At 30.0% G+C, this 22,945-nt stretch overlaps 3 protein-coding genes across 5 annotated transcripts in view; 2 read left to right on the top strand and 1 right to left on the bottom strand.

Moving 5' to 3' along the window:
• Positions 1–81: 81 nt before the first annotated feature.
• Positions 82–5,194, bottom strand: LOC114937801 (nonsense-mediated mRNA decay factor SMG8). 3 transcript variants are annotated; one of them, XM_029311428.2, is made up of 16 exons: positions 5,114–5,194; positions 4,860–5,046; positions 4,569–4,713; positions 4,212–4,486; positions 3,835–4,065; positions 3,573–3,763; positions 3,398–3,501; positions 3,040–3,233; positions 2,730–2,969; positions 2,387–2,590; positions 2,193–2,305; positions 1,865–2,011; positions 1,577–1,787; positions 992–1,330; positions 723–902; positions 82–349 (listed from the first exon to the last, which is right to left on the bottom strand). In XM_029311428.2, exons 2-16 carry the CDS (start codon positions 4,898–4,900, stop codon positions 229–231), a joined length of 2,736 nt encoding a protein of 911 aa, XP_029167261.1. In that variant the 5' UTR covers positions 4,901–5,046; positions 5,114–5,194; the 3' UTR covers positions 82–228. The 3 variants fall into 3 exon arrangements, with proteins under 3 accessions (XP_029167261.1, XP_029167263.1, XP_029167262.1); XM_029311430.2 differs by having other exon boundaries at positions 4,860–5,058; positions 5,114–5,178; XM_029311429.2 differs by having other exon boundaries at positions 4,860–5,173.
• On the top strand, positions 5,115–7,399 carry LOC114937804 (protein Cryzl2-like). The gene is made up of 8 exons (XM_029311433.2): positions 5,115–5,610; positions 5,738–5,971; positions 6,043–6,234; positions 6,370–6,551; positions 6,665–6,753; positions 6,826–6,952; positions 7,031–7,160; positions 7,227–7,399. Exons 1-8 carry the CDS (start codon positions 5,386–5,388, stop codon positions 7,278–7,280), a joined length of 1,233 nt encoding a protein of 410 aa, XP_029167266.1. The 5' UTR covers positions 5,115–5,385; the 3' UTR covers positions 7,281–7,399.
• A 1,835-nt stretch (positions 7,400–9,234) lies between these two features.
• The window catches only part of LOC114937793 (uncharacterized), a 78,626-nt gene continuing 64,915 nt past the window's right edge, over positions 9,235–22,945 (top strand). Inside the window, 3 exon segments of the mRNA XM_029311417.2 lie at positions 9,235–9,357; positions 13,685–13,787; positions 15,210–16,271. The gene's annotated coding sequence lies outside the window, so the exon portion shown is untranslated.

Here is a 22,945-nt window from a genome sequence, read left to right as displayed (position 1 = left end):
ACGAATCACCGCGCAGCGTCGTATCAAGATTCGGCTAAGTTCAAATAGTAAGATGTGATGGGAAAATGGTAAGATGTGATGTTTTGTTCTTTCATAAATACAAATTTATGGGAATATAATTTTGAATGTACATAAATTAAAAGGTAATTGATTATTCGTCATATTAAAAAAAAAATTATGCGCAAACATATTTATAGTAAAATTTTCATATCACAGTCTTCGCACTCTTCATTTCTTTTCAGGCAAAACCTCACTTATACCGTACATCCCGGCTAACAATCGTCCATGAGATATAGATACTGGTTCCTTAGGAGGTAAATATGGTCCTTTTTCACCCATATATACATAACTTTGAGATTTATTAAGAAAAACATGAGGTAAATATATATATGTATATATATATATATATATATATATATAAATCTAATCTTTTGATTACATATAAGAAATATATTCTCATACTTTTCTTTTTCCATTCAATATATATATATATATATATTTTTTTTTTTCTATTCAAATATATATATATATATATATTTATACAAAAATATATTTTTATATATTTATATAAAAAAAATATACATATATATATATATATATATATTTGAATGGAAAAAGAAAGGTAAGAGAATAGATTGTTTATATAAAATTAAAAGATAATTAGATTAATTTGAAGAATATAAACAGCATATGCATGCTAAAGGCTTTAAAGAAAAGGATACGGCAATCTTAATATCCAATATGCACTTTGTGAAAGTTTGATAAGCTCTTCACATCCTGTGACAAATATCGGACATGGTGCAGGACCAGGTTGAACACGAGGGTTTAATGTAACATGTACTGGTGCCTTCGGCGTGACCACGTGGATTCTCATTAATTGAGCGACCAATGGTTTCGTTTGTCTAAAAAATAGAAAAACATATTTATCTGATGAATATTTATCCACAAACTTTGTATTAAAAGTTGGTATCGGTGTGAAAATTCTACAAACCTGCAAGGACATGCAAAGTAAAGTGGCATGTCGACTGTGCTAGATGTCACTTTATTTCCACTATCTTTCACTATTCCGTTTCCAGTGGTTTTAAGAACCTTATCGGGCGCTGACGCCATGAATCTGTGGCCGCGTGGACACTCATATTCCACGCCGATAAATATTTTCACCACAAATTCTTTGCCGCCCTTGGATTTACGACCACGAACCGTATTAATGTTTTGATGATAATTCTTGCTCCCTCGCAGATAATTATAATTTCCGTGAGACCCGTGGTCAGATCCTGTAAAGCCCACTGTAGGCCACAAAGAACTACTACGTTCCTTCTGATGTTCCAATCTGTGATATGATATATTTTTCTCTTTATAAATTTTTTTTAAAATTCAAAACAACTAATGCGATGAATATCACATTACTTGTTTTCAATTAAAGAAAAATTATTATAAAAGATAAATGTCTTTAATATATTTCTCTTTATAAATTTTTTCAAAATTGAAAACAACTAATGTGATGAATATCACTCTTTATAAATTTTAAAAAAATTTATAAAGAGAAAAATATAAAAGATATTCATCTTTTCCTCACCTGACAGTTACATCCCATGGTAGTAGAAACGCGGAGGTAGGAAATATTCCAGTTTGATGCTGCAATCCTAAATTGTGAGAATAAAGGCTACTTGGTCCGAGACATATCAAAGACCAGCTAGAAAATTGTGGTAACAATCCAGGTGGTGATTCAGTGTGTAACATTCCAGGCAAATATTCTGTTGTCGATGGTTGCCTAACTAAAGACTTGTCTGTAAACATGGGAACATTGTACATATTTTTGAATTTAGTCACAGGTATTAATGTCGTAAAAAATGTGATAGAATACCTTTAGAGTTTTCCGCGTCGCTCTCAGTGACTTCTATGACAACTTTGTGTGAATCGCTCGGGGTGAGACTTGTTTTGGCACTCAATCTGGGAATATCCTCTCCAATCGGATCGCTCGCCATCGACGATTGACCTCCACTGCCATAATCTATAATATTTTTGTTATTTATATATAATTTTATAATTTATTTTGTATAATTATTTTTATAATTTCAATTTATAATTTTTTAATAATAACTTATAATTCTTTTTGTTATATTTAAAAAATGTTTTAAATTATATAAAAGGTTGCTAAAAGAAGATGCTATATTCCATTCAATGTTACTTGCCATTTAAACTGTCAGCTCCTAAACTACAGGCTTGCATGTCTTCTTGGGGTGTAGAAGATCCATTGCGACTGAAGGAATCGTGGCGTTTCGTCGCTGAAAATAATTGTGCTGCTCTGCACACAATAAAATAAAAAAATGTATACATGTCTATCTTATCTTTCTTTAAAAAAAAAACTTTTAGAACATAGTTCTACCTGTAGTTGTGTGTACTAGGTTGAAACACAGGGAACTGTATATTCTCCAACTGCGCGCAACCGCATTGTTTTGCTAGCATTTGGAAGTAGTCATAGTTGGCCTGTCGTAGACTGAAAGGATCTTCTCTTGGGCCTTGAATTCTACCACAATTGCAAGCACACACGTACCTAACTCCGCTGCAATGTTCTCTGGTAGGTAGTTCCCTGAAAGCAATTGAAAGGAAAACTTGGCAATTGATTGCAAATATAAATATAATAATAAATTTAATAAATATAATAAATTTATGTAATAAAAAAAATATATATATAATATATGATCTTTCTTTCTTATAGGGATACATACTCATCATCCTCCCTAGGTTCAGTTTGCTCTCCACCTCCAGCACCTTCGCTACCTCCCCTGTGAATGGGATTTGTACAAGGATGACCGGTAAGTGACAATACTTCGCACATTTGTCTGCCAGCACGCCAATGTTTGTCGCACTCGGCCTGTAATTTTTCACTGAATTCCTCAAACAACGGACCGCAAGCGTGCATCTCGAAAACTCCCATCGCATGCGCCAGTTTTGATTCGTGATATGCTCTAAAAAACATTTTTTAATTAGAATATAATCTCTTTTTTAATCGTGATTATCCCTCAAATAATTTTCAACCTCGTGTAATGTTGTGGTAAATTCTCTTGATATGCTTGTAAAGCTCTTGGAAGCACTTTGCTGCATCGGCTTTTACTGAATTTCACATCAGTGTCTAATAAATTGTGAAGTGTTAACAGTTCTTTGTCGGTTCCATAAACAAAATAATCGAATACCTTGTTTGCTACTTGACCAAATATATTTAAAGTAGGTATCTGTAAATATTTTACAAATTTATTTTTAAAAGTAATGCAATAAAAGTTTAATTTTTAATTAATACTAATATTACTTAATATATTGATAAATATTAATTATATTAAATTTATATCATTAATATTGATTTGGTATTAAACTAATAATATAATTCTTAATAACATACTTCAAAATAAGCTGGTATAGAGTGTCGACCGACATTGTCGTCAAACCCTTTTGCAAAAGCCAAGTTTATGTGTTGTTGCAGAAATAGTTTAAATGAGCGAGATTCTGTAAATGTAAAAAAATTATCTTTGTATATATTATAGCACAATTTTTACCTCCATTCATTTGTATCTTACCAGTCTCATCTGTTATGATACTATTTGAATCTAAACTGATGAGACTTCTCGATGTTGAAGCGCCAGAACTAGTTTTGCAGCTTTGCATTAATTTTCTTGCCAGAAAACCCAGCATATCCTTTGAATTTGCATTTCCGGTATGTACATACACGAATTCCTGATTAGCTGGTATTGCAAATAAGGAGTTTGAACTAAAAGCAAGGAAAAACAATTTTAATGTCTTGTTAAATTTCAATGATATTTAATATGATAAATTTTATACCTGATATTGGTAACAATTCTACTTTTCCTCAACATATTATAAATTTGATCTTCAAGCGAATGTTCTAATTTTTTAATATTAGCATCACTGTCTGGATTTTGGAGTGCTATAGGACAGGTTTCAAAGTAAAACAATACTCGTGGCGAACAGGGTCTAACATTTGCAATCCAATCTTTGGGTAGATTGGGAATAGAGTTTAACACATCGGAAAGTTGTGCTGAAATCTTCTGCCTATTATAAAAGTATTACAATATTGTTTTAGACCAGAGAAAAGCTTAAATCAACTAAATTTAATTTGTGTGTGCATATAAACACTTTTAATAGTATATAAATCATATATATGATCTATTCCTGAAAAAAATTAAACTGATCTTAACCTGACTACATCCATAGCACGAAACAGATTTATAAAACTGTAATCAAATGTGTGTGTCGGATGAGTAAGTATAATCACATGAGATATATGAAATAGTACTAGGAGTGCTCTCGCATATTTATCTCTCATATGTGCCCACACACTGAGAAAGTCCTTACGTTCCTGTTTCTCTACAAATTTGTCATATTGAGTCATAAGTGTATGAGTATCCAAGAATCCTCTCAAATGTAAAAAAACTGTCTTCTCACGAGGATTATAATATCCTTCAATATCACTCTGACAAATAAAAACAATAAAATCAGGATACTGCTTGTTAATCATATCAGAAAGTTTTGGATATTTAAAAAAGGTATCTCACCCAAGAATCTTCGTTAACCTCTAGTTCATCCAGATGACTTAACTGAAGTATAGAACTTAACATTTCCATCTTGTATCCTTTAGCTTGATACTCAGACTTGCCAAATACCGAGACAATCACTACTTTTTGATCACTTGGCATAAAACTATAAATCCAATATTATATATGAAAAAATTAATAGAAATAACAGGAAGTATTATAAAATAGAAAACATATAAAATATTAACATATTATAATAATTGTGTAACTTAATTAATTTTGAACATTCGTTTCTTATGAATAATTCTTTACCTATCCACATCACAAGGTAGTTTAAATTTGTGCGGCCGCATTTTGAACTTATTTGCAGGACTTTGATTTTTTTTAATAAATGTCTTTCCAACTTAACGATATAAAGTTATACCAAATTTTGAATTTTATTCCTTAAAATCCATTTTGCATATATCAAAGTGATTTTCTCTTCCGGATTTCCTATATTCTGTTGACATTCCTACATTTATATTCCTCTTATTTCAATATTGCTCTTATTTTTTGTACATAAATACCTGTGAATTGTTTATATTGTAATCGCAGGATCCTGTCAGGTTATGACTTTCTGTCATCTTGCAGAAGGAAGAGTGGGGGAACGAATCATTTTTAGCGCCATCTGCCTTGCGAATTATAATCTGTCACGAGATTAGGTTCGTTCGAAAATCTTACCGTAAAGTAAAATTTTTAATAACTAAGATTTTCGAACGTACCTATGGTGCTTTGGAGTTTGTGTCGAAGTTTGCAATGATTTACGACGTTATAATTGAATTAATTGTATATTCTTAATATGACATCATCGGTGGGACACAGAATTTTCATAAAATTATGCAGAAGCCGCTTGTCACCGCGAATTTTCGTCACAAGATTCAGCAGTGCAGCTGTCGAGGAAGATGCGAAAAATGTCATTCCGGCTTTGCAGCCGGGAAAAATTCAAGCTGCATTATTGAAGGATTTCTCTAGTCCTCTCGTTATAGAGAATCTGGAGCCGCCACAGAATGTACAATCGAATGAAGTAAGTAAAATTGGAGAATTAAAAGTAACTTAAATTTTGTTCAAATTTTAAATGTTTAAATTTATAAATAAAAAACAATTATATTCAAAGAATATATATTATTGATAATAATTGCTATCTGTTTCAGGTTCTTATCGATGTTCATTATTGTGCTTTGAACACTGCTGACGCACTGCTCAGTAAAAATTTGTATACATTTGAACCAAAATTACCAACGATTCTTGGTTATGAAGTAGTTGGAAAACTGGTTGAAGTTGGCGAGGAAGCAGAGAAAAATGGCTATAAAATTGGGGATAAAGTCGTTGCTCTTAACAAGGAAAAATATGGAGGTTTGACTGAGAAATGCCTGGCAGAAATTGGGGTAAAATATATTTTAATTGGTATATAACATGCATTTTTTAATTATTGCTAATAACAACACATTTTATTTAGGATATATGGAAGGTACCCTCTGCGATCAATTCTATAGATGCTGTGAGCATCTTAGACAACTATGTTACTGCATTGATTGCGCTAGAGAGAAAAGTCAGTATAGATGAGAATGACATGATCTTAATAAATGTTGGTGTAAGCGGCATTAGTCTGGCAGCAATAGATCTTGCGACAAATGTCTTTAGAGCAAAGGTGATTATTACAATTTATATAATATAACATTTATACATTATTTTATATAACATTTATATAATATAACATTTAATATAATTACAATTTATTTTATAATTATATTTTATGTAATTTAATTATATTTTAAATTACAAGGTCATTGGGGTGTGTGCAACTGAAGATGGAGCAGATCTGGCTCGGAAGAAAGGAGCATTTGCATCTCTCAAGTACAAAGATAAGAAGTTGTTAAAGCAAATAGAGGAAATCGCAGCCGAACGAGACATCCAAGTTATCTTTGATGATATAGATGGAGAACACTTAAAGAAAGAGTTGGATTGGTAAGTTCCAAAAAGATTTATTAATAGACATATATTTTTGGATATAGAGAAAGCTGCATGCCTGGGTTTCCATATCAGGTAAGACATTCTGGTGAGACATGTAATATTTTTAGTTTTACCGATGTCTACAAAGATGCAACACTAAAGGACTTGCTGCGCGATGACAATTTCGCTGTGGTGGTGCATCATTTGTCTCGCGAAGGTATAAAGATTATTTCAAAATAGCTATAATCAACATTGGACGGTTCACTCACTTGTAGCCTCTGTCATGAAGGGCGCTTAATCATAGCTGGTACAGCGACAACGGTGACGAATGCTCATTCGGAGGTGCAAAAGGGTTCCTTCAGTGTTACCGGTTTTAATCTCGCAGAATACAAAAAGAGAAAACCTGACGTATATCGGTATGCTATATTTTTTATGGTTTCTCTCTACTGTTTCCTTAAATAAAAATTCAATTATTTTGTTCATTTTAAAATTAGCCAAGCAGGAGATGAGGTTTTACAATTCCTTGAAGAAGGGCTTATTACACCATCTTGCTTATTGACTGTGGGTTTACATAAAGTCAATGAGGCTTTGCGATTTGTTTCCGAAAGTAAATCTTCAGGAAAAGTAAGTGGTAGATGTAATAATATCTTAATAAACACTGTTACAATGTTACATGTGTAAAATTCACAGGTTGTAGTCGACATCAGGAATAAGGAAGCTGATGCAGTAAAAGTAACGAAATAAATAAATTTATATGCACAGTGATGTATATTTTATATATTTTAGGATAAATATTATTATATAAGTAGAAAATGTTAATATAGTCATTAAGATTGTATTAATAAAACTTTATTCTTTTTTAATTTATAATATAATTTCTAATATAACTTGAAATCAGTTTTAGTTTCTGCAGCTCGTCCTACTCTATATTAGCAGTAATTATTAAAATTTCTTGCGACTCTTTTTTTTTTTGCAGGAATAAATTTTTTTTTAAATTTTTAACTTTAACTGAAGAAAGAGTCACGGCCACTTGTGAATAAACACAGTTTACAACAAATTATTATTCTTTAAAAATGATTTTAATATTTAAAACAATTCCTTTAATATGCATATAATATGCATATAATGTGTTATAAGAAAAAAGATTCGCTTTTCGCAATCTTTCAACTGCTTAAAATTATTTCAGTTTTAAAATCACTTTCAGTCTATTAATGTTATTATAAAAAAAATAATCGGCATTTTTGGCGTGTACATTATATGAAAAATAATTGTAATTGTAACAAAAAGCGCGGATCGGTTAGAAAATCCTTATCTCTCGTTTTTTTTTGTTAGTCTCCGCAGATATTTCTTTTAGGCATCAGGTATAAACATGCAGATTATCAAAAGTGCTGATTAACCAATGATTTATGAACACGATAATATGGCTCGAATAATACTCGAGACTACACTAGTTGTCGACACCGATATCCGTCTGAGATACGTAGAATATATAGTGTTTCAAAATAATTATGTTGTGTTACCTAGACTTTCTACTATCATGTGAAGGATACTGCATGATCGCAATCTGTCACAGCATTTATAAATGTGAATGCGACAGCCGATTGTATTTCATTTGATGTACTTATCAAGGCCACTCTCCTTTAATCTCACCTATTGGAAATATTTATAATTGTTTAATTCTATTATGTGAATATAATTGGAGATATCGTATAAATTCAGGCAAACGTACATTTGTTATATAAGTATTACAAAAAAATAATTAGGATATTTATTTTGTTAACATTAAAGTGAAAAGATATGAGATAAATTTCAGTTTAATTTAATTAATTATAAACTATTTTCCAAAACGCTGATTTCAATTTCATCTCTTAAACAAAAATCTATAAAATTATTTGTTTATATGTTCTGGAATGTACATTGCGGGCGCATATATTGTAAATTCACATATGCCGCGAATATGTCGGCGCATTCCAGATATTATTAACGCTTTGTACCGACTAGCGGTGAAGGCCAATTAGAGCGGTTTTACGTCGTTAATCATAAAGTGGTTCGAGTTCAAGGTAGCCTCCTCCTAATTAATCGTAGGCGTGCTGTGTCCGCGCGATTTCCAAATCCAATTGTCCGGTCTATCTCTGGATTCGCGAGCACAGGCTCCTTATATGCAAATGTGCTTTCTCCCTAAACCTTGGAGCAAATTGATACGACGTCGTCACGGAATCAAGGAAAATTGATTCTGTCTACGTTGATCGTTCGCGTCCTGTTCGAATTCCAAGGTTGGAGAATGTACAGGTATTTGTATATAAAGATTAATATATAGATTTATTATTAAGGAGAGAGTATGATATATTTATTTTTATTATATTTTCTAGAACTATGGATTTTTTATTAATTTTCAGCTTTCCATTAAATGAGAAAAAGATGATAGGCGATACATAAAGTTATATTTTTTAAATAAATTTTATTGTAATCTTTTTTTTCTATAGAAATATGTAATATTATAAATTATGATAATAATGATTTCGAATGAATTATTTCAAATTTAATTCATATATATTATGTATTTCAAATATTTAACATGTGTTCCTTAATTTTAGTCTGACTCGAAGAAAACTTTTCGAGGAAGAATCTTGTGCTAATTAATATGTCTGGAATACGATATTTTATAATGACATGAGACAAATTTCTTTCCAGATCTTACTCGACTTACAGACGTGCACCACGTAATTCAGAGAGACGTTTTGCTAGTGATATACGATACAGATAACATCACGATGTTATGGCCGGATTCTGTGCTTGCCAGATGTCGCAGATTATTCACCAGGTAATGAATATTGCTCCTAGAAAAATTAGTTAACGAGAAAGATTGCATGGATTCTATGATTCTTTCATTTAACTGTAAGTTTATAATACATCGCAAATAACACTTCTCGTATTATACTTTCTGCTGATTACGCAGACATTAATCATTTAAATACGCGCGTACGTGAAATATATAATTCGCAAAAATCGAGATAATTATAATGGGTAAATGACGCATTCGTTGTATAAGTGTAAAAATAACACGTCCTTCGCAAAAGAGATCTCTTAGCTGTCTTACGAAATGTGATTCCGAGCAATTTCGTTTATCTTTAAATATATATAAGTATTTTTATGTGCCATTTATAGAGACTAATAATAGGAGAATATAATGAAAGTGACGGATTTGGTTTTTATATAATACATATGTAAACTGAATGTGATTTTATAATTCTCTTCTTTCTTATTGATATTAAACGATAATTTTAGACGAGTATAAGAAGAAACTAAACAATCACGCTTTTAGAATTATAAATATGGTGCTAAATACAGACGATATATTAAAGCAGCTTAAAGAAAGATTTATGTCATCGTGATTTATGTAATCGAAAAAAGATATCACTTTCTTGAGACTTTCGAGTAGACATGTTTGGCAATTTTTTTTTAATAGAAGACACCAAGAAAGAGCTGTTTGTATCGTTATAATTATTTGTTTTATTTAGGATATATGAAAATGTTCTCTACAAATTAATCATCGCTTAAATCGCGCGAACAAAAAAATTATGTGACTAAAAGAAATCTTAAACCATCCCATAAATTATAGAATTATGGAATGGCTTAATTAGCTAATATTATTGAAAATTCTATAATTTTTTTATCGTAAGTCACAATTTAAAAATTCTCAAATAAATAAGTAATAAATCAGATTTAAAACAGTATATATTTCACTATTTCTGAGATACACTATTTCGATGCAAATTTGAAATATATGTAAATATCTGCTCTTTCTGCAGAATATCATATTTTGATATCAATTTCTTGAGGAGGCTTCAGTAAAAATAAAGCAAAACTCTTAAATATGCACTGCATTCTTAAGTACGCTACGAATATTCAGACTTACATTATTTTAATCTTGCCGGTTTTATATGTAATGAAGGAATGTAGAAAGAGATGTGTAAAATTGAAACTCTGACGCGAATCAAAGTTCTTTTTCATTTTTTTTTTTGAGAGTTTTATTTACTATTTGCATTATTCTTTTTTTTCTTTTTCTTTTCAAAATCTCTTAGAAAGAGTCGTGAATCATCGCGAATCAGAAAGCAAGGAAGGATCCGTCATTGCAAAATTTCTTGAGAAAAATCGCGGATGTGTTTTCAAACTTTGATCATTTCTTGCGACTAATAAATCAATTTGCATTATTCTTTTTTTTCTTTTTATTTTCTAAATCTCGTGGATCATCGCGAGTGAAAAGCACGAAAGGACTCGTCATTACATAATTTCCTGAGACGAATCGTGGGCGTATTTTCAAACTTGGATCATTCACTCGAGAATTTGCGACTGATAAATCAATTTGCATAATATCTAAGATTAAGTCAAAATCAATGAGCCGAGAAAAAGGAGGGAATAGAGTCGTTTCTTGAAAGGAGCATTATGTGCAATGGACAATCATACTAACCGGAAACGTGTCAGGCAGACACGCCGGTGGCATAATATACTCGCCATTGTAGATCATTTCGATCACAATCGAGTAAGGCACTCAAGGATCTATTGCTACTCTTTAAACTGTGTTTCTGCAACAGGTTTCGCAAGTGTTATGAATAACGATCTTGTCACTAGGATGCATTATCGTTGCGATAAATTGCGGATTTGACAAGTAAAATTATGATCTGTCTAATATCATCAATTATTCGTTATTTAACGCGACATTGTATCGCAACAATTTTACCAACTAATCAGATAATGAAATTATTCCTCAACTTTTCAACAATTCAATTATTAATGCATTGAAAAAAAATTTATTAAATTTAAATAAATATTTCTTATTTCAATACTCTTTTATAAATCATTTATTTGAAACTAATAATATTAATTTAATGTGAAAAATTATTTATTTAATGTAAGTAAATCCTTTACAAAACAGATATATTTATTTGTCTCAAATAAATGATTTAATAAAGCAGTATTTAATACTACATTGAAAAAAAATTTATTGAATTCAAATTAATATTTATTATTTCAGTACTCTTATAAATCACTTATTTGAAACTAATAATATTGATTTAATGTGAACAATTATTTATTTAATGTAAGGAAATCTTTTTCAAAACAGATATTTATTTGCCTTAAATAAAAATGATTTAATGAAGCAGTATTGAAATAAATATTTATTAATTTATTTTTTTCAGTATATATAATTTATATATTCAATATTATATTGTTAATAAATAAAGTTGTTTTATTGTACAAATAAAAAAGAGAAAAGAAAATATATCTTTAATTATCACACACAGAAAAATATCATTCTATTGCTAAGAAAGCTAATTATTCATTTTACTTTCTTTATTTTACGTAACAATTAGCTTTAACAAAGAATATTTTCTTACTAATAGACTTAAAATAAACTCATCACAAATATTAGAAATACTCATTATCATATTTATTCAAAAGAAGAAATTATTTTCTTTTCAAGAATATTATAAACTTTGATCAAAGAAGTCAGATAAAAAAAACAAATAGAATATTTGTTTTAATTTAATATTTTTCATTGAAGCATCAAACTTATTAGCATTAAGAACACAGTTTGTTCAATAAATTTGATGCTTATGATGAATTTATTATATATTTCCGGATATATGAACTTATGAAATACTTGAAACAGGTAATATTTACTTGTATACAGTATGTATTTTTCTCTGTGCATATTTTTTAAAGATAAATATTTATTGACTGACCAAACGTCATGTTTCATGCAAATATTCGAATTCTTATTGTCCGATGCAAAATCATTTTGGAAAAACGCGCGGGAAAAACTAGATTGAGGGTCGCGGCACGATTTATCCCGTGATTCAGCTTTCGCAAATTTTTTTCTCGAGAGTGACAATCGGTTCGTCAGGTCGGCCGCGACTGGCAAAATAAGAGTCACATACTAATAACTGGAGCAAAGAAGTTGTGTAAGCCGGTGGGTGGCCGCCTTTCTCTGCAAAGCGGCTGCCAGGTTTAGCGCTCTGCGCCGCTACTCCGAGATTTTCTGTGCTTACAATGCGAAGGATCGGCGACGTGCTGACAGATTCGTGCCGATTACCGAACATTGTTGCGTTGAGAACTTAACTCTCAAGAGCCGAACCGTTGAAAAATATTCCGGCGGACAGAAAGAACTCGCGAACGAGACGAAGTTGCTCGACTGAGTTTGCAGCAGAAAAATTTGTGTTAAAATATTCGAATTCTATTCAATAATTTTACATTTGATGAATAAATTGGGAATTTGAAGAGCAGAGATATATAAATAAAAATGTTTAATTTTTTTCAAACAAGAAATCTGCAAAAATCTATAATTACACGTGATTTTAAGATAAATTAAAGAATAAGATTTTTTACAATAGCTTCAAGTGGACATTAATTTTCTTCACTTTGGAATTCATTTTCTTTTCTCTTTTTTTCTATAATTACAAAATTATAATTTTGAAAAATATTTTTATTCCTTTGTTATTAGTGTACACAGAGAATTTTTTCTTTTAGAATTTACCCTGAAAATCATAGTAATCCTGGGACAATTGGAAGAATTTTATAAGAGCTTCTCTAATTAATATTTACCACAATAAAAAATATTAATATATATAGATTCATATAGTAAATTTTACTATGTAATACACAGGCTTGGATATAATAACTAGTTAATTAGTTAAAAGTTAAAAAAAAGTTAAAAGTAAAGTGTTTAACTGTAAAATCTAAAGTGTTTCCAAACTTGTGAAGAGTTCTGTATGCAATAAATAACAAATGTCCATTTATAAATCTGTTTTTTGTTATCACGCTTAATAATATTTTAAATAATATCCTGATAAAAAACATTCTCTTAAATTTATATTCTTGCATTTATACGAATATCTAATTAAAGAATATTTCTTTAGAGAATTTTTCTCTTAAATTAAGAGGACCCTTTTGACAGATCTGTGCAGATTTTTGGTATAAATAAATCATAAAATATTTAAATGGCATTTTTATTTATAACAGATCGCTGTCATGCAATTCAACTGTAAAATGTAAGGTGTTTCCAAACTTATGAAAGGTACTGCATTTAAAATTAGACTGTGTCTATTATGAGAAATTATATAAGATATTTTTTTGGATATTGATTGCAGGAATCGTTGTCCAGTGTCGGTCGATCGCAGAAAAGGCATTGACGAAAAGTCGGGCAGTTGCAAGTATACGGGCTGAATTCGAGAGATCGGACAGAAGGTATAGGTAAGTGAATTGTCGCGAAGGTCGCCCAGCTCACTTTTCCCCTGCACTTTTCTCGACTGATTCTCGACTTCTTATTGCAAACCTCTTACTCCCGTCCGGTCCGTCTGCTACATTTCATTGCACTGAGTCGTTCCCATAAAAAGCCTCGATTAAATTTCACATTTGCATATGTGTTCCGTTTATTATGTTTTAATACTAGATTAAATCATACATGGAATTTAACACGTGCAATCGCTAAAACCATTACCTGTCACGAGCAATAATTATCTCGAGTATTGAACTTTCCTCCTGCATAAAAATTCCAAGAATTTTTAGAAAAAGAAACATAACATTTAGACAGATTATACGTAATGACATATATATATATATATATATATATATATATATATAATTATTAGTTGAAAATTTTATTAAAATTTGAAACAGCTAGATTATTAAATAATCGCCACGATAATCGCCGCCTGGTTTTCTACGCCTGTTTTTCCCTTCGGCGCTGACAGAGCGGTGATTATAAGATTGTTGAAAGCGAGCGTGCGATTTCGGCAACGTTCATCGAAAGCGACGCTATAATACCCGGCATTTCGCACGATTTTAACTTCGAGGCGATATATCGCGTGATGATTTTGTATTCCTTCATTAGGGATAATTATTACGCACAGCAGCGACTTGTGAATGATGATTTATGCGTTACTTTCGCGCACACGCGCGCTCATTAAAAAGGCGTGAGAAAACTATCTGTCATGCGACAAAAAAAATTTGCCTAATCTCGTGTCAAAAAATTCCCTAAGGTTAAAAATAAAATAAAATAAAAATAAAAATTGTGAAATATGAAGTAAAATAAAATATATTAAATTATATTTAAAAAAAAATACATATATATATATATATATATATATATATATATAATATATAATTATATTAAAATATATTAAAATTGATGTAAAATTTGTATGTATGTTGCGGAAAAAGTAACTTTTATTCAATAAGATCTAATTTCAGAAAATGTGATTTAATTTTTACAAACTTGTTTATTGCGTAGAAAATTAAATTTATGCACGGAGAGAATTTTCTCTTAGAATTTACCCTGAAAATCATGATAATTATGGGTCAATATATTAGAAGAATTTTATATAAGAGAGTTTCTTTGAATAATTAATATTAATATGTACATAGTAAAATTTAGTAAACTTTTAATTAAACATTTTATAACTTATTGTGATAGATTTTTTATCGTACATTTAAATATAAATGTAAATATATTAATTAGAGAAACTTATCTCTTATTTCTTAAATTCTTCTAACATCATGTTTCACGATTATCATAATTTTCAAGATAAATTCTAAGAGAAAATGTTCTCTTATATATATATGTATATATATATATTTATTTTTTAATTAATGAAGACTTTATGTTTCCACAAGATTTGTTTATCTAGTCGATAAACAAATCGAGCAGAATAGTATCGGAACGAGCGAAGACTTCGATGGACGAAGGAGAGAAAGAAAGAGGGGATCTCTCGTGCTGACAGAAGGGATAAGAAACTCATGCACGTACTCTTACCAGCGGTGCGACGACTTTAGTCTGACGATCGCTTCCACGGAGCGAGGTTGACTGAATCCGATATTAATCCCAGGATAGTTCGTCGGTACGGGCACACGGTATCTTGGATCCTGGCGAGTGATTTGGTGCAAAAATCAAAATCAAAAATACAAAATTCGACGGTGTGCTCCGAAATTTCGCGTCGCGGTACATAAACATTCATTTAAATACTTCATCAAACAATTCGGGAAAAATTAAGTTCGAAAATTTGAAACTCCTAGCGATGTTCGAAGAGATCAATTTCGCGTGCAAAGCGTTTCTAACAAACGTTGTAAGCGGGCAACGCATTTTTTTTTTTTTTAATATTTAGCTTTTATTAATTACTGTTTCCGGAAACATTTCGCAAAGAATCCAAGCATTTTCCAACGTTGTCCTGCACATGATAATTTACATAATCATTTGAAATCATTCCCGCGAAAGGACCTCTCTCCGTTTCGGTGGCACGTGGCCGAGCTACTCCCACCTCGTTTGATCTAGCAAAGTCGAGGAAGCCGTCGAACTTCGCGAACGTGTGCGTGGTGTGCAATTGGCAGGAGAAAGTGTGCAGCTTGCTGTGTGTATATCCTTCGGGGTTTCGGTGGATCGACGCGACGCGACACGTCGGAATCGATGACCGGGCGTCGTCGGCGTCCAGCCTGACGATGAGAAGAGCCTCGCGTTTTCTCAGGACAGCATGATTTTCGGCGCGTGCGACCGTCCGCACTCGTGCGTTAACATGCGCGAAGACACGCGTGTTCGCGGGGACCGCTAGATCCTCCTGAAGAGGCTGAAGAGGAACGTCCGACAGCGAGCGACAGCGAGAGAGATCCTTTGGCGAGGATCGTCGAGCGCGAGACGATCGAAGAGCGACTGCGAGGATCATTCCTGGTCGCCGTACTATACAGGTCAGTCCTTTTTATTCTAGATTTTTTTTTTTACATTAATTAATGGATCGTTATTATTTTGGAAAAATTTGCAAATTTTAAATACGGTGCGAATAAATTTTCAATTGTGACCGCTGGAAATTATTGAAGAACGAGGATTTATGATGAGGTGTGTTTTCTAAATGTGTTCTTAAATTATTTGGAGCTCATCGAGAGAATTTTTTCTTAGGTTTACCCTGGAAATCATGGTAATCGTGGGACAACACATATAATATAAAAATATATAATATAATGCACAATATATGTAATGTAAAAGTATTAATATCTATACCACAATAAGATATAAAATATGTTTGATTAATTTTATTATGTACATGTTAATATTTTTTATACATATATATATATATATATATATATATATATATATATTATATAATATATATTATTATACAATATATATATATATATAATTATATAATATATATTATATAATATATATATATATTCTTCCAATATCATATATTGTTCTACGATTAGCATGAGTTCCAGGGTAAATTCTAAGAGAAAATTCTCTCTCCGTGCGTAATGAAGCGTATAAGGAACATGTGTCGTTTTGGAAACAGTAATGTTCCATAAACTCTGAAGGATAAGAAAATAGAATCGTCTTCTATCTGCAACCAGACTTCTGGTTCTTCATTAATCAATCTAGAATCATGCTGCTGATTATATTTGTATTCCTTAGAGGATTATATTTTTAGCTAAGTATATCGGCGACACATTACGTAACGACGGGTTGCATATGCAACATTATGCATGGCCCGTCACCTAGGCGTAAACTGATTTCAACCAGTTTCTCCGATATTTTTCTCCGATTCGAAATATCGGCTTTCACTATACAACTACAGACGCGCGTCTATATAATGACTCCGAAAAACTTAGCCATGCACACTTTATCGCATCACACCATTTCTTTCGTTATTTTTTATATACGTATGTATTTCTCATACGTCCAAATATTTAGGATCTTTTTAGTGCACTACAAAAAAATTTGTTAACTTAACTAAAATTTTCAACTAAATATTATTTTGTTAATTGAACATAAAAAATATTTAAATTAAATATGTATAATATATTAAATTTAACAAAGTGATTTAGTTGAAAGGTTTAGTCAAATTAACAAATCTTTTTTTCAGTGTAAGTGCGTAATTTTTTCTTCCATTTTTTTACCGTGTAAATTCGTTCAATAATATTTTATCTTTAAAAGAAATACATTCTATTCTAAAAAAAATTTGTTAACTTAACTAAAATTTTCAACCAAATATTATTTTGTTAATTGAACATAAAAAATATTTAAATTAAATATGTATAATATATTAAATTTAATAAAATAGTGATTTAGTTGAAAGGTTTAGTCAAATTAACAAATCTTTTTTTCAGTGTAAGTGCGTAATTTTTTCTTCCATTTTTTTACCATGTAAATTCGTTCAATAATATTTTATCTTTATAAGAAATACATTCTATTCTCTCTTTCTCTCTTGTCAATTTTATTTTATCGTCAATTTTGTTTGACTTTTCGAAATTACTGTTTTACGGAAAAAAAATTAGCTACTATAATTAAATTTTAGCTGTCCATATATATTACAACCTAAATTTTAATTATCATGCCTAAATTTTAGTTATAGTAACTAATATTTTTTAGCTATAATTTAACGGAGAATGCTATAGCTAAAAAATATTAGCTATCATAGCTAAAATTTAGGCATGATAACTAAATTTTATTTGAAATATAGGGACAGCTAAAATGTAGCTATAAATTTAGCTAATTTTTTCCATGTTAGCGACGAAGCAAATTCTTGAAAAATGCCTTTAAAAATGCCGAACGATTAAAGAAGATTGCAAATTAACGTGCCGTTCATTGTGCGGTTGTTTCGTGGAATTTGTGTCGGCTAATTTTCCGCGGTTAGAAACGCCCATATTTTTTTCTATCGCCTCTGTAGAGCGAGAAAATCGAAACTCGCCGCAAAGTGTCATTTATTGCAATTCTGTATGTGAATGATGGTCCAAATCGCCGAGTTTTGTGCGGACTAATCTTAAATGATCCAATCATCAGTCCCTCTTTCTCTCTCTTCCTGGGCGCAATCCAATAAATTTTATTCTTAATAAAAAAGCGCAGTTGAACAGATTAATTAGAAACAGGTCAAGAAATATTGATACACTGAAAAACAATTATTAAATTAATAAATATTTGTTTCAATACTATCAAATAAATCATTTATTTGAGACAAATATAAATATTTCTTTGTTTTGAAAAGGATTTTCTTATATATAAAATAAATATTTTTCAAATCAAATCAATATTATTAGTTTCAAATAAATGATTTATTTGGCAATATTGAAATAAATACTTATTCGAATTTAATAAATTTTTCTTTTAGTGTATTTACTAAATTAGGTTTGAAAAAATATTCTCTTATATTTTCTTTAAGATATATTCTTCAACATATATTTTTTAAATTACTTTCGCCTGAAGATTATCTACTCTTACTTTAACATCGTTTAATCGATATCTCTTAATTAGCATATTATATCCCGATTAGCATTTACTAGCATTTATGGCTTTCGAGTTTTTTTATTTTTGTTATTTATTTTCTTCGCTAAATCTTTAATATTTCAGATTCTTCAAATTTTACGACACTTTAAATAATACGAAATATGTAAAATTAGAAACAGATTGCATTTTCCAATTTAATTTGCAACGCATCAATAAAGTATGTCATTTTAATATACAATATTTATTTTTTATGTGTTTCAAATGCAATGTTTTATACTTGCAATAACACATCATCTTGTAATTTGAAAACACTGCACTTTATAACCTACAATCATGTAAAAATAAAATTACACATTAATTTTACAAATATATGTTAAATAAATTACATGTTTCGGGAGTATCAAAATTACGAAAAAAATTACACATTAACTGAAAATTAGTTATGAATTTATTCTAAACGCAATATAAGTTTTTTTCTATTACATATGAGAATTGTTAACATATAGTATTTTAAAACATTGCATATATTTAAAAATTATTAAGATAAATAGTGTCTTTTAATACTTATAAAAACTTTATAAGATTTTAAATAACAAAAAATAATTAAAAAAATAATTTTAAAAAACTTGATGAAAAGTGTGTAAAATGCTATTATACAAGGATTACTCACATCAAATGTTTAAAAAGTACTCACACGCTTGTTTTTAGAGCACAGTTGAAAACTTTGTGTTAAATTTAACAGATATTACATGTCTTAAACGGTGCACAAAAATTTGTGTTATTAATTTTGTGTTTTTAATTTTTAAATTTAAAATTTTTATTATTTAAATTTTTTTATTTAAAATTATATTTTATTATTAAAAATTTTATAAAGTTCTCATAACTATTAAAAGACCCTATTTATCTTAAGATTTGTTAAATATATGTAATTTTTTGAATACTATGTTAACATATCTCTCATATGCGAATCTACACAATTAACGATGCGAGCTCATTCCGTGGTGTTTTTGCCGGGGAAAACGCGATAAAAATCGCGCAGATCGCTTCCTCGTTCTACGTTCAATTCAATCTACTTAAGGCTTGTTTGTCGAATCTGCCTTGTTGATCGAATCCGAAGCAGCGTTTCCTGAAGCGCCGCAGGAAACTCTCTCACTTTCATTTGCACACGTGCTATACGCATCACGCAAACCTCGTCCTAACACAAGACTATATACTCTCCGTATTGCTGCATCCACAATTTCTATTCCATCTCCGCGATTCCGATATAGAATACTTCAAGAGAGAAAATCTCTGCGCGCGAGTAATTTCAGCCATCGGCTGAATTCCACGAAGAAATTTATTTGTTGCATTCGAAAAATGTAAATGCATTTTTTTTTTTTTTTTTTTTTTTAAGATAGAGATCTTCCAACCGTGCAGGAATATCTGTAACGAGAACGATCCAGTTAATTAAAGAAATAAATTAGTAAAATTGCCGATAAGCCGTATCGTGTTCTGCGTAGCGAATTATAATCGCAATTTAGCCGAGAGGAGCACGCGAGAACTCTGTTATTACACGCTTTCTTTTGTAAAAACTGCGGATCACCGTTGTTTAACTCTCTCGCTCACGAGAGACGACCTCACGTGAGACGATTCGAGAGACTTATCGCATTCCTAATACGAGAGATTCTCGACGGAGAGAGAAATATCCGTTTCAGAGCAACAGGATTTCCTGTCGTGTTTGAATAGGATATTTCGCTATCTAGGTCGAAGAAGCAGAGATAGGCGCGGTTTCTCTCCTTAAATTAATCTTGACAGTCGCGATAATCGATATACAGGTAGAAAGAACCTCCTATTCTATATACACTGAAAAAAATTTAATTAATTCTTATAAGTATTTATTTCAGTACTGTCAAATAAATTGTTTATTTGAAATTAATAATATTTAATTATTTGATATGAAAAATATTTATTTGTTATAAGAAAATCCTTTTCAAAACAAATAAATATTTATTTGTTTCAAATAAATGATTCATTTGACACAGTATTGAACTAAATATGTATTAATTTAGTAATTTTTTTGAAAAAAAATTTAGTTAATTCTTATAAGTATTTATTTCAATATTATCAAATAAATAATTTATTTGAAACTAATAATATTTATTCGATATGAAAAATATTTATTTCACATAAGAAAATCCTTTTTAAATCAAATAAATATTTATTTGTTTCAAATAACTGATTCATTTGAGTATTGAACTAAATATGTATTAATTTAGTCATTTTTTTCAGTACACCAAAGATGAAATCTCGAAAAGCTCTTCCTTTTTTTCTTTATAACTTTTTTTACAGATTTTCATCGTTAAAAAACTGCATCGCAAAAATTGAATTTTTTCTCTCGCGTCGACTAGACTGTCGATCATTTTTAGTATTGTGTCTGTCAATCTATTTCGCCAGTCTTGCTTGCATTTTTACCTTCGCACGTCAATTGAACATCATCCAACAATCGCAGATTTAATCATGTGTGGTTCCGTTTCGCAATTATTGCGTCTTATATATATTTTTTTAATCAACTGACCACCTTCGACTTTATAATAATCTACTTGTCCGGCTGATACTTTGATTTATTTTATTTCCTCAACGCGATATTTGTCTCTAACCGTAGATGATTAATTACCAATCTTTCTTTATAGTGACGCGGGAAATATATAAGATATATATAAAATAAATTAATGTAAAATATAATATAAAATAAATTAATATATATAAAAAATAAATTTTTTAATTTTATATATTTAATATATAAAATGAAAAAATTAATTTCTCTCTCTCTCTCTCTCTCTCTCTCTCTCTTTGCTTTAAAATGAAAAATAAATTTGTGAAACTCTTGTGAAACTTCGATCTCTCTCGTCGTCGAATTTTCTTTCTCATTCGCAGGATCAAGTATTTTTTTCAGAAAGGAAGAAAAGGAATTAATGACGATCTGGTATTTAAGATAGATTAGATAGTTTTTCCATGAAATTCGGCTTATGTAATAAACGTCGTCGGATCGAAGAAACGGTATGACTAATCGATAATTGCGTGTCCGATTGAGATGTATCAGGAAAGCGGCTCCAATTTTGCAACACGTGCGTAAAACGAATTTTTGCACCGAGATAAAACTCGCCGCAATAAAACTAGCCGCTTTATAAAATGCATCGCACAGGAATTTCGCGGCCGCGATGTGGAAAGTGTTCATAAAAACGTTTTGCTCGTCTGAATGAAATTTCGCGCTGGTTTCCTTTCAAGTTTTAAGTGTACCATCTCTGGAAACGTGAACTAATTCATCGTATTTTATTCACTTCATCTTTTGCTTTTCAAAAGTCTTTCTTTTAAATCTTTGAAAATTTCTCGAAAAAATTTCTCCACTCCGCGATATCATAATTTTCTATATATATATATATTTTTTATTCTTTATATACGGAGAGAATTTTTTCTTAGAATTTATCCTGAAAATCATGGGGCAATATGAGATTGAAAGAATTTTATAAAAGTTTCTCTGATTAATATTTACCGCAATAAAAAATATTAATATGTACATAAATAAAATTAATCGCACATATTTTATATCTTATTGTGGTGTAGATATTAATATTTTTTATTATCGTCAATATTAATCAGAGAGATTCTTTTAAAATTCTTGAAATATATTGTCCCACATATAGTTGAAAAATTTATACTAAATTTAACAGATCATATGTTCGAAACGATAAATGCAAAACTTCAAGTAATTTAAAACAAATTTTGTGTAAAATTTTAAATTAACATACTTTTAATGTAAAAATTAATTAAAAATATGTTAATTTTGGATTTTATCATTCCCACTTATATTGAAAAATAAAAAAATCAACATTTTTTTCCCGTAAATTTTAACAGATAAATCTTGTCACTAATAAAACAGAACATATTTATCTATATATAATATATAATAATATTTTATTATTTTATTAATAATTTAATTTAATTTTATTAATTTTATCATTTTATTAATTTATTAATTTATTAAAAAAACGAGAGAAATCTTCCCTTATTGCGGTAGATTTTTTTCTTACCGCAAATCGATCAACATCGCAATAGAACTCGGATTTGCATTCCTTTGGGTCTTTGTTTATGTCTCTTCGGACCACCT

The sequence above is a fragment of the Nylanderia fulva genome, unplaced genomic scaffold, assembly GCF_048542155.1.
Source record: "Nylanderia fulva isolate GAGA-0341 unplaced genomic scaffold, ASM4854215v1 Scaffold4, whole genome shotgun sequence".
NCBI classification, from domain to species: domain Eukaryota; kingdom Metazoa; phylum Arthropoda; class Insecta; order Hymenoptera; family Formicidae; genus Nylanderia; species Nylanderia fulva.
Note: the sequence above shows the minus strand (reverse complement) of the source record. Positions and strands in the feature narration are given on the sequence as shown.